At 38.7% G+C, this 16017-nt stretch overlaps 2 protein-coding genes across 2 annotated transcripts; both read left to right on the top strand.

The window, feature by feature from the left end:
- The first annotated feature begins 7610 nt into the window (after window positions 1-7610).
- On the top strand, window positions 7611-8579 carry LOC138019077 (piggyBac transposable element-derived protein 4-like). Its single transcript, XM_068865736.1, has one exon. It carries the CDS (start codon window positions 7611-7613, stop codon window positions 8577-8579), a length of 969 nt encoding a protein of 322 aa, XP_068721837.1.
- Window positions 8580-10259: 1680 nt separating this feature from the next.
- LOC138020039 (RAC-gamma serine/threonine-protein kinase-like) lies at window positions 10260-13990 on the top strand. The gene is made up of 3 exons (XM_068867033.1): window positions 10260-10662; window positions 10968-11067; window positions 11522-13990. The coding sequence occupies exons 1-3, from the start codon at window positions 10564-10566 to the stop codon at window positions 11575-11577; spliced, it is 255 nt and encodes an 84-aa protein (XP_068723134.1). The 5' UTR covers window positions 10260-10563; the 3' UTR covers window positions 11578-13990.
- The last annotated feature ends 2027 nt before the right edge of the window (window positions 13991-16017 follow it).

Below are 16017 nucleotides of genomic sequence, written 5' to 3'. Positions count from 1 at the left end.
TGACGTCTTGAACTAATTCCATTTTTGTATTGTTTGTATGCGAGCAAAAAACATTGGTTGGTAAGATAGCACCCTTAAGTCGGTACAACAAGTAATGAGGATCATAAAGCTAGTACTTTTCTTTGGTGAGAGACGAAGTCAATCTGTGCATATGTTTATCTAAAAAGAACACCATACACCTAAAACAGAAGAGCAGAGCATGTAGTCAACTCTCTATTACATCAAGAAAAGAATGATCACGTACTCTTCATCAAATAGCTTTTGCTTTGCGGGTGACCCGTGGGCGTTCTCTTTAGGTCTTTTAACTGTTGGTAGTCGTGGCTTTTGAGGAGTGTTGTCATTGGAACTAAGTCCACTTACGCTGGCTATTAATTCTTCAATGCTGTCATCCTGTTATATTCAAAAAGAACATTAGGTTTGATTTCTGCCACTCTCTCGATTTCGGAATCTTAGCCGGCAACTATCGATAAATTAAACGGCTTCAAGCTACAAATAAACGCGGAGCTACTTAAGGACATAATTAACCATCAGGGAAAAAGAGGATTTTTCCCTTGGATAAGAAACTCAAAAAATGATCAGTTGTCCAATATCAAAGAACTGCCTATGGTAATGGCGCTAATCTCTTAGTTTTAATTTCAAGGTGTGGCATTGGACGACCGTAAGTACGGACAGATGTACGAACAGTCACGTGACAACCAAACTTTTTCACGTGCGACCAAATTTTCTAAACTAATGGGGCTCCACTAGCGAGCCAGATTTGACTAATAGAATGTGGATGAGACGGCGCAACATGAATTATTGACCACCTTGGTCTTACTTTAAAAGCCAATACGATGTACTGCGTCCCGAATGGAACGATGGAGGAGGAACATTGGAACAGTCGCATTGTTCGTGTTCAGTCACTATACAATCACTTACAGATGAAATACGCTGTCTCTTCCTAGTAGGGTGCTTCAGGGGCGAATCGACCTCCATGTCATCATCGGAGCTTATTTCAACCACACTGGTATCCGCAACTGCCGTGGTAATTTCCAGCTTGCATTTCTAAATCCAACAAAGGGAAGGGTTGTATAGGTAAAGTGTTGCAGTTCTGTATCGTCTGGCTATAGAGTCACCTCGAGTGATTTGTCCGCACAAAGTATTATAACACAGGGACAATTTGATTTTTGTTCTGTACGAAGTAGCCTTTGGACGAGGAGTGTTCATGCAAAAATATTACGTCGCATAACATGAGAAACAACAAATCATTGAACTGCAGTTTTGTGAGCGTCATTACGGATTCATAACGTTTACGAGCACAGCTAAACACGTGAATAAAATTTCTCCTACATACCTTTATTGACTTGTCTTGTGGAGCTGCCTTTTCTTCAATTATTTCAATATCTGACTCACAAGATGCGTCATCGGAGATTTTTCTTCCTCGCCATAAACTCATTCCAGGGTTGTATTCTTCTGCAGATTCCCACCATTCCATCTCTTGATTTTTCCCTCCCTTGTTCTGAAATTAGACACAACAGAATGATCTTTTCAGCGACTGTGTGTATACCGCTAATGCCGATCACAACCAAGAAGAATATGTAATTTTAATTAGCAGCTACACTTAACCCTTTCACTGCCGAGGGCTCCCCCATTGACGAGTAAAATCGTCTGGCGTTAGACAGAGTAAAATCTATACGTGTCAATTTGCATTTTTGGCGGTGAAAGGGTTAAAATCGTACCTTTCTTGTCGTTGTCCTTTTGGCTTTGAAAGTTTCACTGGAGCACTTTTTAGTTTCTTGAGCGCTTTGTTCCCGTTTGGTTGTAGGGGGAAAGCTACAAGTAGTACGTTGCTCAGAATTTCCCCTTGAAGATTTCACTGCCGTTGCATAGCTTGACGCCTGAAACAAATTTGAAAAGGTTGAGTAACTCACCAGTACTGTAACTGTATACTTATAAATGTCCTGAACATAACCCAGTGACCAACTATCACAGCAAAAAATCTGTCTGAAATGTAAACAGAGCTTCATGTTAGCCTAACTGGTTAATTGTTTGTCAGAAATCGTATATTACAGGCAGACTCGTACCCAGTCGCTGTGCTTTTTGGGGAAAGAGGATTGGATACTAGGTTGGATTAAGGCGCGCGAGGTGCCATGGGAAGGGTCGAAGGAAAAATAGCGGTCGCTATTTTTCTTCGGCCTCTTCCCATAACTCCCCGCGCGCTCCACTTTATCCAGACCGCTTTCGCTGTGAAACCCGTAAATAGCGACTGGGTACGAGTCTGTATTACAGGTCTAATCTGAACATGTACCCAGTTCTGAAATGAACCCAGGCACACCTGTTTACATTATATATAGCACATGAAAGTAACCAAATGTACCATTTGCTTGGGCTTCAATGAGACGTAGTGATTACCACTGTGTCCAAAGTAAAGAGTGCCCACTGAGGGACCCAGCTGAGGCTCCACAACTTTAACGAAATTGTCATCCTGTAAGGTGCAAACAATACAACTTATCACCGTTTCGTTAAAAACTTAATATTTCGTTTTCTGAAAACAATACAAACAAACAATATGAAACATTACATGACAACAATTTACCCCATGCACTGTGATAATCATTATCTTGTAGTGCATCACATCTGCAAAGGCGCTAATTACTAAAGAATTAGCATAATTCTTTTGCAGGATCTTCAATGCTTCTGACCATACAGGAGGCACCTTTTTACCACCCATGTCGACTTCACACAAGAAAGCCAAGCGATCATTTCCCTTGTTCTATTAGGGGAAAAATCAAAACAAAATGTCTTAAAACCTCGTGGGAAAGTCTTTTCAGGTCATTTTTAAAACAGTCAACTATTAATTTCTCCGTTAATTCATTAAAAAGTCTGCCTTATATAGCCTTTCGGACATTAAGAAGAGTGCAATACCCAAATCCTTGCTTTTCTGCTCCTTTGTCACGAACATCGTGACAATGTACTCCCTCTCAACCGGGAGGCAAGGAAAATTAGGCTTAAGACTATAAAGATGGATAATCACAGAGGAAAAAAAGGTGCTGCAGTGTATAATGACAAGAAGACTAAGACTGGGGGCTCAATTAAGGAATAGATGTTAACAAGAAAAGAATGATGTATAAACTAATTACGCGAAAAATATTTAATTTCACTCCGTTTGTTTTCTCTTCACCAAATGTCGGTAATGCCATCATCTTTTCTCTGTCACGCAATCAAGTAAAATAACTCACGTCAAACTGATGGCTTTCCAGATAATCAAATATGAGGTTGCGCAAGATCTCAAACTTAAATCCCAATTGAAACGCTGCAGCCCGATAGAAACAGCTTCCATCACCGGGAGGATTAAAAGCAATTTCAAAACCTTCTTCTTCTATCCTCTGCTGAAGTTCAATTTCAATTTCCATCTTCTAACAAATCCTAAAAAGTAAAATTTGCTGTTTGCAAAAAATATTTCTATATTTCGTAATGTCAACCTCGTCTAAGTCTGTGCTAAAAAAAAATTAAAGAAATGCAACTACAACGTTAAAGAAATGCTTTGTATTCGAATCTCACTTACCTCACTTATATTACTTCAGAAGTAAATGTCAGAAAAACACTTTCTATCTCTCCTGATAATTAATTCCGGCTGGAATGAAAAAATCCACCTCTTTGGTTCTGTGCAATGTGCCAAGGAAGAACGCGGTAGAGAAATGGGGTCTAATGTACACTTCTGTCCGAGAGAAACTGGGCTTGAAAACGATCAAAAATGGCGGATGGACTCGTGAATAAGTGCAATAACTTGCAATAACGGTACGAGATATCTTATGCATACCAATTCTTTTTTGTCTTTTGTTTTTTTTTTATTTTTTATTTTTCATGGCATGGCTCGCACCCTGGCTCGCATGGCTCGCACCCTGGCTCGCATTGTGACTCGTATTCATTTTTCATGGCATGACTCGCACCCTGGCTCGCATGGCTCGCACCCTGGCTCGTATAGCTCGCACCATGGCTCGCATGGCTCGCACCCTGGCTCGCATGACTCGCACGCTGGCTCGCATGGCTCGCATGGCTCGCATTGTGACTCGCATGGCTCGCTGGCTCGCACATTAGTATAACTCGGTAAAAGGTGAACAAACCATTTTTTACCGCTCTGAATTTTGAGCTAAAATACGTATATGGCTGGATATTTTTTCCAAGTGATACATTTAGCGTGATACCCACCCGTATCCGGAGAGGTAAGTTCAAATAGCTTAGCACGTTCAGGAGAAGCAATCTACATGTAGCTACCTCAAGACAGCATTATCCTGCTTGCCCAAAACGGAGGATAATTTTTTAATGATAGGAATTGCTTGTCGCTGGACGGAAAACCTTTAAGAGGGAAGAGCAATGTTTGAGTTTTGGCTATCGATAATTAAATATTTGTAACCGCTTTTGGCGCGCGTTTCAGTTTAACTGTGCATTTCACCAAATATCTGAATCTCTACACAGATGCAGAGCTTTTTCTTCCCATTTAGGACAGTAATCAACCAGATCAAAACAGCATTTTATTTGCTCTAATTAATATTGCTGGAAACAATTTTCTCTTTTATGAAACAGATTTTAAACAATGTATGAAGATTTAAAATAAAACGAACACCTCGCTATCTGATCACAGATCACTGTGGAAACCTGGCTACTAACATGCCTACCTTATTATGGACACTTTGAATGACTTCAGTCGCATTTTGTTGTACGCTAAAAGCTGGTACATTCTTTTTATTTAAGTTACCTTAAACTGAAACATGTTTCTGTCTTACATGACTGTCCACGCAATGATGACAAGGGTCATGTTTACTGTAGTTGGTCTCGGCCAAGGAGTGTTCGCTTATTTATTGGCACAGAAGCTAAAGATAGGATATTTCGAATAAGGTTAAATTCAGTCTGTTAACCCTTTGGTTGTAACCACTAAAAATGTGATACAAGAATTATTTTGTCGATACACATTTGTTATTTTGCTTCCAGTATCAAAACAAGTCCACAATGTCGCCGTAAGTCACGCAAACAAAAAAACAGTGGTACTGTCTATGAGTGTGGGGGGAGTGGAAGGGGATTTTCTAGTTTATAATTTATAATGGCACTATTAAAGTAGGCATACACTGTAGTTTCAATGATGGCCTGTTTTGTTTCTGTTTATACTGATTTCAATGTTTCTTATAAATAATGCGTCAAAGTACCAGGATAGCGCGATGTACCCTCACCCCCTGGCAGATGATACTTCATATCCTCATTGTAATAAGCTGAGAAATAAGCTTGTGAGTCAGACAAATACGGAGAAACTTACAGAAAATCACTTATATCTTAAAGATCTGGAAAGAAGCAGACTAACAACAATTTTTATAAAAGTGACGACACATTTAAATTTGCAAGACATGTTTCGGTCGTGCAACGACCATCTTCAGTTGAAAGTAGAATTAATTTGAAGTTACATTTGAATTTATAATATGCTAAACAAAGATAAATAACAACGTGAAATAAATTGGGAATCTAACAAAATAGCCAAAGGTAACAAAAAAGAGTGTACAATGGAACATGTTGATTAGAACGAGAGAGTTAAATTAACGTGATATAATTGCTTATTTAAAGAAGGTTGCTCCCAGGAAATATGTAAGGCCTCTTTTATCTTGACCTGGAATTTTGTGGTCGCACGGTCTATAACTTCAAAACATTCCGCAGAGCAGGAGTTACGGCATGCCTCGGATTGTTGAAGGTGTTTAAAGATATGTGAGGTCCTGTCCCTGTTTAAGTGTTCGCGAATGCGTGTCGAGAGGTGTCGGCTGGTTTCGCCGACATAGCAAGAATTACAGCTTGCATAGGTAAACTTGTAGACAACATTCGAACAGAGTTCAACAGGCACAGGGTCCTTCACACTAAACATGTTACGGATCTTGAAGGAAGAAAAGGCTAGCTTAACATCAAGATTGTCTTTAAATAAGCAATTATATCACGTTAATTTAACTCTCTCGTTCTAATCAACATGTTCCATTGTACACTCTTTTTTGTTACCTTTGGCTATTTTGTTAGATTCCCAATTTATTTCACGTTGTTATTTATCTTTGTTTAGCATATTATAAATTCAAATGTAACTTCAAATTAATTCTACTTTCAACTGAAGATGGTCGTTGCACGACCGAAACATGTCTTGCAAATTTAAATGTGTCGTCACTTTTATAAAACTTATATCTTACATGTAAAACTATTCAGTCCCCTATCAGGCATCACAATAAAATTGACCATCTACGGGCATCCGTTTACTGTTTGCGTGACTGACGGCTAAATTGTGGACTTGCTTTGAAACTGGAAGATGTGTAGTGACAGAAAAATGCGTGTATCACATTTTTAGTGGATACAACCAAGACATGGACTCTTGCTATAACCAAAGGGTTAACAGACAGAGTTTCTCGTTATCCGAAAGATCCTGTCTTTAGTTTCCGTGCCAATAAATGCCACTTTTTTTCAGTCGCGCAAGGTCGCACAACATTCAAGCTTCTCATGGCGTTGTGTCTGTTTAAACTTAATCGTGTGAGGAAACAACATACAGCGCCCAAATCTCTGAGTAGCGGTAAGTTTTCCCGGGTTTCTTCACCGTAATTACCGCTATTAACAAAGGGTCTTAGTTTTCGTTCGAAAACTAAGAGCGGGGTCGTAGTTTTCGTACTACGAAAGCTAAGACCAGGTCTTAGGTCTTAGTTTTCGTAACACCCGAAATTATAAGCCATAAACTAACGTCACGCCCATAAAAATGTATTGTTCATTAGCGTGATTTTTTTTGTTTTTTTATGACCTGAATCTCGCCCGTTTATCGCTCAGAATATCGTCCAAATGTCAGAGTAGTACAAATGTCCCCCTCCATTCTCGCTTATTTATCGTTCAATTTTTATCGCTCCTGTCAGGCTGATTATCGTCACGCTCTGTATCGCTCATCAGCGAGACCTTTTATGGCTCGAATCTCGCTCGCGTCTCGCCCAGAATTTTCGTACGGGTTGTGACCGTCACGAGTCTTTCGGCCGCCGAAACACACGTATTTGGAGTGAAATTTATTGGGCTTTATGGAACTGTTGTTTTTATTGCGATTCGGGACTTTTCCTGTTGAGGAGAAAACGATTTGTGGAGTGAGGTCTGGCCGGCGATGGATGAAGTTACCGGCCTTCCTATTATTTCAGTAACGGCCTTCCGGATCACTTCACTAAACGGCGTCAGAATGGCTCAAAACTCGGCAAAAGAGACAAGTTGGTCACACATTTGAGGTAGGAAAACTTTATTTCAAATGAGATAGTTATTTACACAATTTTTTTTCGATCGGTGATTTTCCCATACACCACGTATTTTCAGCTTGGGGAGCCTGTGGTACGTTAACATTAGAGATCATCTTTTGTTGAACTGAAATTAGTTAATGTGTCAAATGTGGGGCGGAACGACTCAGTAATATGGGACAGATCGCCAATTCCGGCGACAATTCCACTCACCAAACCAGGCGATTGATCGATATTTTCACTCGCACGTGAGTTATTTCATCATTCAGAAATAATATTGCTCGAATATATATCATTTTGGGCGGATCGACACAGCCGTGGGGCGGATCGACCGCAATTCTTGCAGCCCAGTACATGCCAAGCCGAGAAAATGGAATTTACGAAGGACTTGTTAAGTTCAAGGGGCGATTGGGTTTTAAACAATATATGCCCATGAAGCCCATCAAACGTGGTATCAAAGTGTGGATGCGTGCAGAGTCCATCACCCATTTTGTTTCCCGATTTCAAGTCTACACTGGTCGACCACGAGGTGGAAAAGAAGATGGTCTCGGAGAGCGTGTTGTGACCGAGTTGTCGTCTGATTTAGAGGATGGACATTATCATCTTTACTTTGACAATTTTTTTCCCACTTTTAGACTCATGAAATCCCTTCTAGAGAAGGGAATTTATGCGACCGCCACAACGCGACCGAATCGAAAAGGGTTTCCGGCTCCATTGAAGAACGCGAAGCTTAGCCGTGGCGAGTCGCTTGTGATGCAAAAAAGTGGCATCACTGCTTGCAGCTGGCAAGACAAGAAGAAAGTGAACTTCTTCACGACCAACTGCCAACCAAATGGCCAGGGAACCGTGCAAAGAAGAAGTAGAGACGGCACGTTAACTGATGTAAATGCACCACCTTGTGTTTCGGCATACAACAAATTCATGGGTGGCGTAGATTACGCCGACCAGAAGAGAGGGGATTATAAAATCCCTGTCAAGTCCCGCAGATGGTATCGTTACTTAACCATCTTCTTCATCGAAACTGCGGCTGTAAATGCCTTTATTTTGAGGCAGTTATCACCCAACCATGCCCGGACAACGCAGCTTAAATTTAGGCTTGAACTCATAGACAATTTGCTGAGAAACTACTGCTCGCGTAAAAGATCCGCTGGAGTCATGGAAGTAGCGGACGGAAAGACACATTTTCCCGTAAAAGGGCCTGTTAATCGTTGTATGCAGTGTGCCAAAACTGGACAGAGACATCGTTCAACTTGGCGTTGTGCATTGTGTGATGTGACATTGTGTGTTGGCTGCTTTGAGCCATTTCACTCGGGGCAACACTGATGTCTCGTGAGTGGACAATATGGCGGCACGCGAAATTTAAATTTGAAGGACTCGGCAAAAATCAAAACGCTGGACTTGCTGTTGTAAATATTGTAGATTTTATTTGAATGAACTTGATTTTAACTCTTCAACATTAGTTTTCTTGTGTTTTAAGTGTTCTACGAGTCAGTTGTTTGAACAGTAAGCCATTTTAGTGAACTCTGTCCATAGATTTGTCTTAAAGTTTGATTAGAACAGTAACTTCAAATATTTTTCTCTCGTTGTATTTTCAAGTATAGACATTTTTTTTACCATAGGCTTGAAGAATAAACTTCCGTTTCCCCCCTGATTTTTTTGTGTGGACATCAATACTTTCAGTTTAGTAATATCCCAGTCCAGATGAACCAGGGTGGTGATTTTAGAAGGTAGCGCCATTTTGGCCTGGGCACAAAGCCCACCCGAAGGATTTTCGGCTTGGTCCATAAAGGGTTAAGTGCAAATAAAAGAGCACAACAAAATACAATAAGTCCTTGCTGTCCACATTGCAGTTTTGCAGGGACGTTGCAGAGAAATGTTTCTGTTTTCTTCTTGACAACGGGAAAAAGTTGTTTAACAAATATGGTAGTAGCCAAAACGTGGGGCCAGGGTCGGGGTGTCTCGTTATTCTCTTGCACAAAGAATGTCCGGCACCTTTCCTTCATTTATTGTGGCAATCAGTCAAAAAAATAAGGAACATACTGAAGGTGCGAAAGGGACATCTTAGTTTGTTTTTCCAAATTAAGAGAATTTGCGACTTGAATTGGAGTTTTTGTGGGGAATATACGCTAACTCCTAGAGACACGGGAGACTCACTGAGCTCCACATTTTAAAACCACATTTTAATGTTTAGTTTGTAAAAACTTTGCGCGCAATACAGTTCCACTATGGTCGTCATGCAACATTCTCATTTGCTTGTTTTCACAAAGGTGTTCTAAATGTTGTGTTTTTTATCGTAAATTTGGATTCGATCCCATGACGTCGGAATAGAGTTGGCTGGCAACTTCCTGTACCAGTCTGACTTTAGTACAAACTGTTTGTAAGGAAAGTCAGACAACAAGATCGAAAACAACACGAACAAACAAGCAAATGAGAATGTTGCGTGACTGCGTGACGACCATCGTAGAACTGTGATTCTGTTGTTGTTGTTTTTTTACGAAGTAAACATTACAGTGCCATTTTTTAAAGTGTGGAGCTGAGCGAGACCCCAGTTTATCCAGCACTTGCATACTATTCCATAATTTCCAATTTCAGCAATTTCTCAAATTGCTGTTACACCCTTTTTACAATTAGGGAGGGTAGGCTAAGTGCTAGGGTTACCGTAGCAAGAGGGTTACTTTAGTTGGCTAGCACTTATATATTTCTTCTTCTTTATCAACGTGTTAACAAGGCAGCCAGGGTTTACCCTGGCACTAGGGTAGCCCTGTCTGAGTGCTAGGGTTACCCTACCTGCCTTAAAACAAGGCCTTAATTTCGAAAAAGACAAAAACAAACTCCTTTTTTCACAAGGACAAGGTCAGATGCTCGGAAAAAGAAACTTGGACTTTAAAACACAAGAAAACGAAGTACGATTTGAGAAAACAAAAAACCATGATGTCCCTTAAGAGCTTTCATACCTTCAGTAGGTTCCTTAATTGTTTTTTTACTAATTTCCACGCTAAATGAAGTACAGATGCCGGTCATCCGAAAATAACAGTACAGCAGAATAGCGACAAAAATTCAAACAAAGAAAAAATGGGGAAAAAAAAGGACCCCGGGCCCACATTTTGGCTACAACCAACAAATATCCGGACGGTAAAGAGCTCTAATATAGTCCCTACCCTCCGGTAGGAAGATTAGATCTGAACTTTTCTCCTTTTTTGTTGTTATTTTGTACAGGAAACGCCTCATTGTCTCCTTGCAGTACGCTCTTAGAATCATCTACAACCCAACGACCAAACACGTCCCTGGCATCGAGTAATTTTTTGTAATGTGCTGCAGGCTTGGTGGAAGTCCTGATGATGCAAAGGAAGTCATGAATCATCAATTCTTTCACACAATTAATTGGGATGATATCTTTCATAAAAGGGTAAGAAACATTATAATCTCAAGTCTTTTGGATTAACTTGTTTATTTTGGAAAAAATTCTGCAAGATTTTGTTGACAGAGAGAGTTTGTGCTAAATCTGCTAATTGTTTGATAAAGCTTCTACATTTAACATGTATGTGCTGATGATATTAAGTTTAACCACTTGATCCCTGGGAGTGAGGCGTAACAGATTTCACTTGTCTAACGCCAGATAATTTTACTTGTCAACGGGGGTATCTCAGGGAGTTTTAAGTTTATGGGAGTAGAAATTGCATTTATATTAATTTAGTGTACATTACTTTGCAGATAAAGCCTCCTTTTAAACCAGTGGTCAAGTCTGAAACAGATGTGTCCAACTTTGATGAAGACTTCACCAATGAGCCAGTTGATTTATCGCCACCAGAAGGTAAGTATTATTATTGTTCTTGTGTGAGATTCTCACACTGACTGTCATCTTAGGCCAATTTCAAGCAAAAAAGAAATATTTTAAAACAGTTTTTACGGTTGATCCATGTTTATTTTTTGATATCTTGCCAAGAATGCTGAAAGTAGCATTTCTGAGCTTCAAGATTTCAAAATTTTCTGGCGGAGAATTCCCCCAGAACACCCTACAAGTTAGTGTCTCCGGCGCTTGCTTGTTAGCTCCCCTCCTCCCCCAATGCAAAATTCGTTCCGCCGTCTCTGGGTCAACTGGTAAAGGCAGGTTCATTTGCGAAGCTTGTAAGTTCTTGGTCTTAGAAATAAAAATAGAAGTGAATTGGCTTAGGGTAGTTAATTTTCATGTAAATTGGCCATTCTGAAACTACCATTTTATTAACTTATCAACATTAATCAATTTTCTTTAAAAACCTATTTTTTAGGCACCCTGACTGAAATTGCTGAGGAAGATGAAGCAAATTTTCAACAATTTTGTTGAAGACAAATTAATACAAGTTAACTACAGTAGGTTGTCTTGAAAAATTAAAAAAAACCTCTTTATCATTACAACGATAATTAGGCTGTAAGGTTTGGTGGCAAAACATTTTGCTTCCAAGACTGGGTAGGTAAAAAATATCACCAAACTGTCAGGTCACTTTGTAAAGTATTTTTTTCTGGGAGCCTGTGTTGTTGCTGTATCTTAAAGTGGTACTATGACCAAAAAAAATTTTGTTTTTCCTTTGGATTTCAAAACTATGTTAACTAAACATTAACTCACCCAAGTTTTAAGTTCTGATTTTAAAAAGACACCTGTTTATTTTAGCTGGAATTTTCTTATTTATTGGTCAGCCATTACTAACTTTAAAATCTTGAGAGAGCTGGGTCGAGGAGAAAATGACGTCAAAGACTCACTAGTTTAAGAATGCAATGCGTGTGTACGTGGCCTAATTAATATGCAGCACGGGAGTTTTGGGCTTTCAGACTTTTCAACCTGTGTTTTGCATATATAATAAATTGCATTTACACGCTGAAATTTTAAGCTAGTGAGTAAATGACGTCATTTTCTCTAGATCCAACCCTCTGAGGTCCAATCGGCCAGTTTTGAACGTGAGTAATGGCGGACCATGAAATCCAAAACTTACACTCAAAATAAACAGCCTTTGGATAAAACTCAAAGCTCAAAATTTTGCCAGTTAGGTGTTAAGCGAACACGCTTTCAAAATCTGAAGAAAAAAGGGAAATGATTTTTTGATCATAGTACCACTTTAAATCTTTTGCACATTAGTTGGAAAATTGACTGCAACAAGGTTTAATTTCAGTCCAATCTCACAGTGAATGGTAAAGAGTAAAAGCTATTACGGAAACTATTGCTCAGTGGCCTTCATTAAAAGGATGACTCTTCGTAAAATCAATACTCAGAACCACTGAGTTTTTGTGGAATCTCTGTATCGGGAAATGGGAAAGTGCTGCACAGTACATATAGCTTTTATTTCAATGGTCACACTTGCATCCATAGATTCAAAAGTTGAAATCAATATGTACTGAGAAATCAATGGATTCATGACTTGTGATAAACTGCTATGATTTGCACTTTCATGATATAAAGAATAAGGTTGTGGGTATTTGCACAACATCCATTCGCTTCTGTGCAAGCTTGCACAAGTTATTCCCTGGGTGGTTAGATTATTTTGATATTTAATTGTTTTAGCCTCATCCCAAAGGTCTACTTTTTTAAAGGGAACCTTCAGTAAAACAACAAAAGAACTTCAAATCACAGAACATAATGTTTACAATATTAAAATTTTTCAAATGAAAGCGTTTATATCCGAAAAGACAAGAAGAACTTCAAAATACTTGTTTTGGCTTTCAAATTTCCTGGGCGCCGCCATCTTGAATAATTGTGATGTGTCGTGCTTCCCTTTTGTTCCAGAACGCGACACAACACGTCACAATTATTATTCAAGATGGCAGCAACCGCGGAATTAGAAAGCCAAAAACAAGCTTTTTTGAAATCCATTTGTTTTTTTCTGTGGAAGTTCCCTTTACGACACTGTGGAATAAGGACTTTTTGTGATGGATTTCAAGTGTTTCACAGGGGTTTTTGACTTTTTTTTGCCCAAAAATTCAAAAGAAATGCTTGCTACATACACTGTAGAACATAAAAGTGTGAATACACTGTACCATTATTAATTTTGTTTTATTGATTGGTAAATTTTTCAGTTGTTGAATAGGCAAATATTCTGAAATAGAGCTATGCTTTAGTTTAATAATTGTTTCTTCTACAAATTAGAAAGATAGAAGTAAATGTCAGGGACCTAGAACGTAATTATTAACCAGTAGAATAGAGAAAACCAAAAAAGAAATGAGAGAGCCATTCACTGGAAGCTTGATTTAATGAAGAGCAAGGAATTTAGTTCACTGTATTAGGTATTGCTCTAGTTTCCATACATTCTTCTGGTTTAAGAGTAGTAAATCAAGGTTCCACTGTAAATCTTCCAAACTTAACTCTCAATGGTTGAAAGTTCATCCTTTGACATGCAATGCAACACAATTCATAACTTGTGTGACTGTACATAACAAGGAATTTTTTGTTTGCTATCGAGTTAGAATACTATACAATTTTATTTTTGTAATCAAAACTTTGAATAAAATAAACTTAACTATATTAGCTTGTACAAAGATGTTCTCTTCCTTTTGTTTGTGTTGAATTACTTATGCAAATTTTCCTGATAGTAATCCTTAGGCTCATACAAGTTATTTTCCATGAGCTTCTCTAATGCAAAAATAGAGAAAAATCACATCTCTTTTGTTCAAGACACAAAAAACACTGTATACAGTATGTTGTACTCTTACGTTTATGTTGCCAAAATCCTAACGTTTCTCAACTAAAATAAAATAATAATATTGTGAATGTGTGGCAAAATTCATTACTTTTCCTTTGAAACAAAAAGGGAATAGCTTGCATGTAAACCATTCCTTACTTCTGGCTTTCTTCTTCAAAAATCAATATTCATTTTGACACTAAGCACCTCGACACTAAGATTTATTTAATAGCTTATAAATTGTCCTCCGTGTTTATGTCATAAGCTTCCCCAAATGTGTCTTCCATCCAAAGCTTTTTAAGCAAAGTGTGACCACAGGTCACTTACATGTCGTGGTAAGGCTGTGCAGTGTATTGCTGCTGTTATGATATCTGCTTTGAGATCAACACACAGTCTGATAAGGAAATGTTCACTTCTTCGATTTATTTAAACTGGATATGTCGCCAAAGCTTGCTGTAGCAGAACCACGTGGGGCTGCTCGTTGCTGAAAACAGAAATTGTCTAAACTCGAAAGTACTCAACATGACATACAAAATACAAAGTGCTACATTATAGTAGCATTGTTACCCAAACAAATCACGTCAACCAATTTGGCTTCTATGTGGTATAGCATGTTGTGGTGCACCAAGCAATCTGGCATGACAATCTTCCGTGACATTATATTCTTTGAGGTGGGGGGGGGGGGGGAATTGCCTATTGCTCCACCCAGCCAAAATACCTGGCTCCACGTTTTGGCTACTACCATATTTGTTAAACAACTTTTTCCCGTTGTCAAGAAGAAAACAGAAACATTTCTCTCCAACGTCCCTGCAAAACTGCAATGTGGACAGCAAGGACTTATTGTATTTTGTTGACAGTGCTCTTTCATTTGCACTTAATATTAGGCACTCTTTCCCTTTCTTTGAAGCTAACACGCAACTGGAACTAACGATGGCTAATAACTCGGCTTTTTTAATAATCAACACTGAGCTTTCATGCTTAAAATTAGGATTTCCTTTGTTCACATACATGATTGTACACCACGGTGTAAAATGTAAATAATGAAATACTTACTCGATGCCAGGGACGTGTTTGGTCGTTGGGTTGTAGATGATTTTAAGAGCGTACTGCAAGGAGACAATGAGGCGTTTCCTGTACAAAAAAATTAATAACAACACAAAAGGAGAAAAGTTCAGATGAAATCTTCCTACCGGAGGGTAGGGACTATATTAGAGCTCTTTACCGTGTGGATATTTGTTGGTTGTTTTAAATGTTGTGTTTTTTATCGAAGACTTGGATTCGATCCCTTGACGTCCAAATGGAATTGGCTGGCAACTTCCTGTACCACTCTGACCGGGCCAACACTGGGTTGCTGTGGTAAAAATGCCCGAGAGAGAACGTTGTTTATTTTTCGATTTATACGGTCATCGTCCCATGGATTACCATCCGATATTATGGAGCAGTTTACGCTGGCGTCTTTATAACGTGAAAGATCATCAACAAGATTTTAGCACTGTGTGTGGTTTATTTTTTTAAAAATTATTTTCTAGACCCGATGATTAACCAAATTAGATTTCTCTGTACTAGATAAGTATTTAGACGAAGACGATGACAAAGCCAAACATCATTTTGTACGTGATACGGTTCACGGGTGGTATCCAAAAATTTTAAATAACGAAAGACACGAGTACTTGTTATCATAGAAACTACCAAAAAATAGTAGTAATAGTAAGTTGTACGGTGGACTGACATGTTTTGAAAAACTAGCAAAATAAAGCCTTCTTTTCGTTTTATAAAACAACGTTGTAAACCAAAGTGTTATCTTGAATGAGATTAAAGAGTAGAACAAAAATGACGACTCATTCGAGTGTTTTGTTTTCGTCACACGAAGTGAAAATGACGAAAAACCCTTAAAGTGCCAGGCGTGTGTAGTCCTACCGAGTATCTTAACGAGGTCAATATTTAAAATAGCGCATTCGAGTTCCAGAGACTTCAAATCAAGAAAGATGGAAAGTTTATGGGATGTCCTTCCACTAGAGCTCCAAGAATATATTTTAAAGAAGAAGACGAAGCTAGAGTAAAGGGATAAAAAACAAACCCTGGTAGAGAAGATTAGTGAGTTTATTTCAAATGCTGCC

Source organism: Montipora capricornis, chromosome 10 (assembly GCF_036669925.1).
Source record: "Montipora capricornis isolate CH-2021 chromosome 10, ASM3666992v2, whole genome shotgun sequence".
In the NCBI taxonomy this organism is placed as follows: domain Eukaryota; kingdom Metazoa; phylum Cnidaria; class Anthozoa; order Scleractinia; family Acroporidae; genus Montipora; species Montipora capricornis.
The sequence above is the reverse complement of the archived record's forward strand: the minus strand, read 5'-3'. Positions and strand labels throughout refer to the sequence as shown.

Excerpts from the sequence above, each read along its gene's own strand:
- LOC138019077 (XM_068865736.1), top strand. The coding sequence starts at position 7,611 with ATGCCAAGCCGAGAAAATGGAATTTACGAAGGACTTGTTAAGTTCAAG.
- LOC138020039 (XM_068867033.1), top strand. The coding sequence starts at position 10,564 with ATGTGCTGCAGGCTTGGTGGAAGTCCTGATGATGCAAAGGAAGTCATG. Across the intron at positions 10,663-10,967 it reads ATGATATCTTTCATAAAAGG|ATAAAGCCTCCTTTTAAACC; the intron begins GTAAGAAACATT and ends ATTACTTTGCAG. Across the intron at positions 11,068-11,521 it reads TGATTTATCGCCACCAGAAG|GCACCCTGACTGAAATTGCT; the intron begins GTAAGTATTATT and ends CCTATTTTTTAG.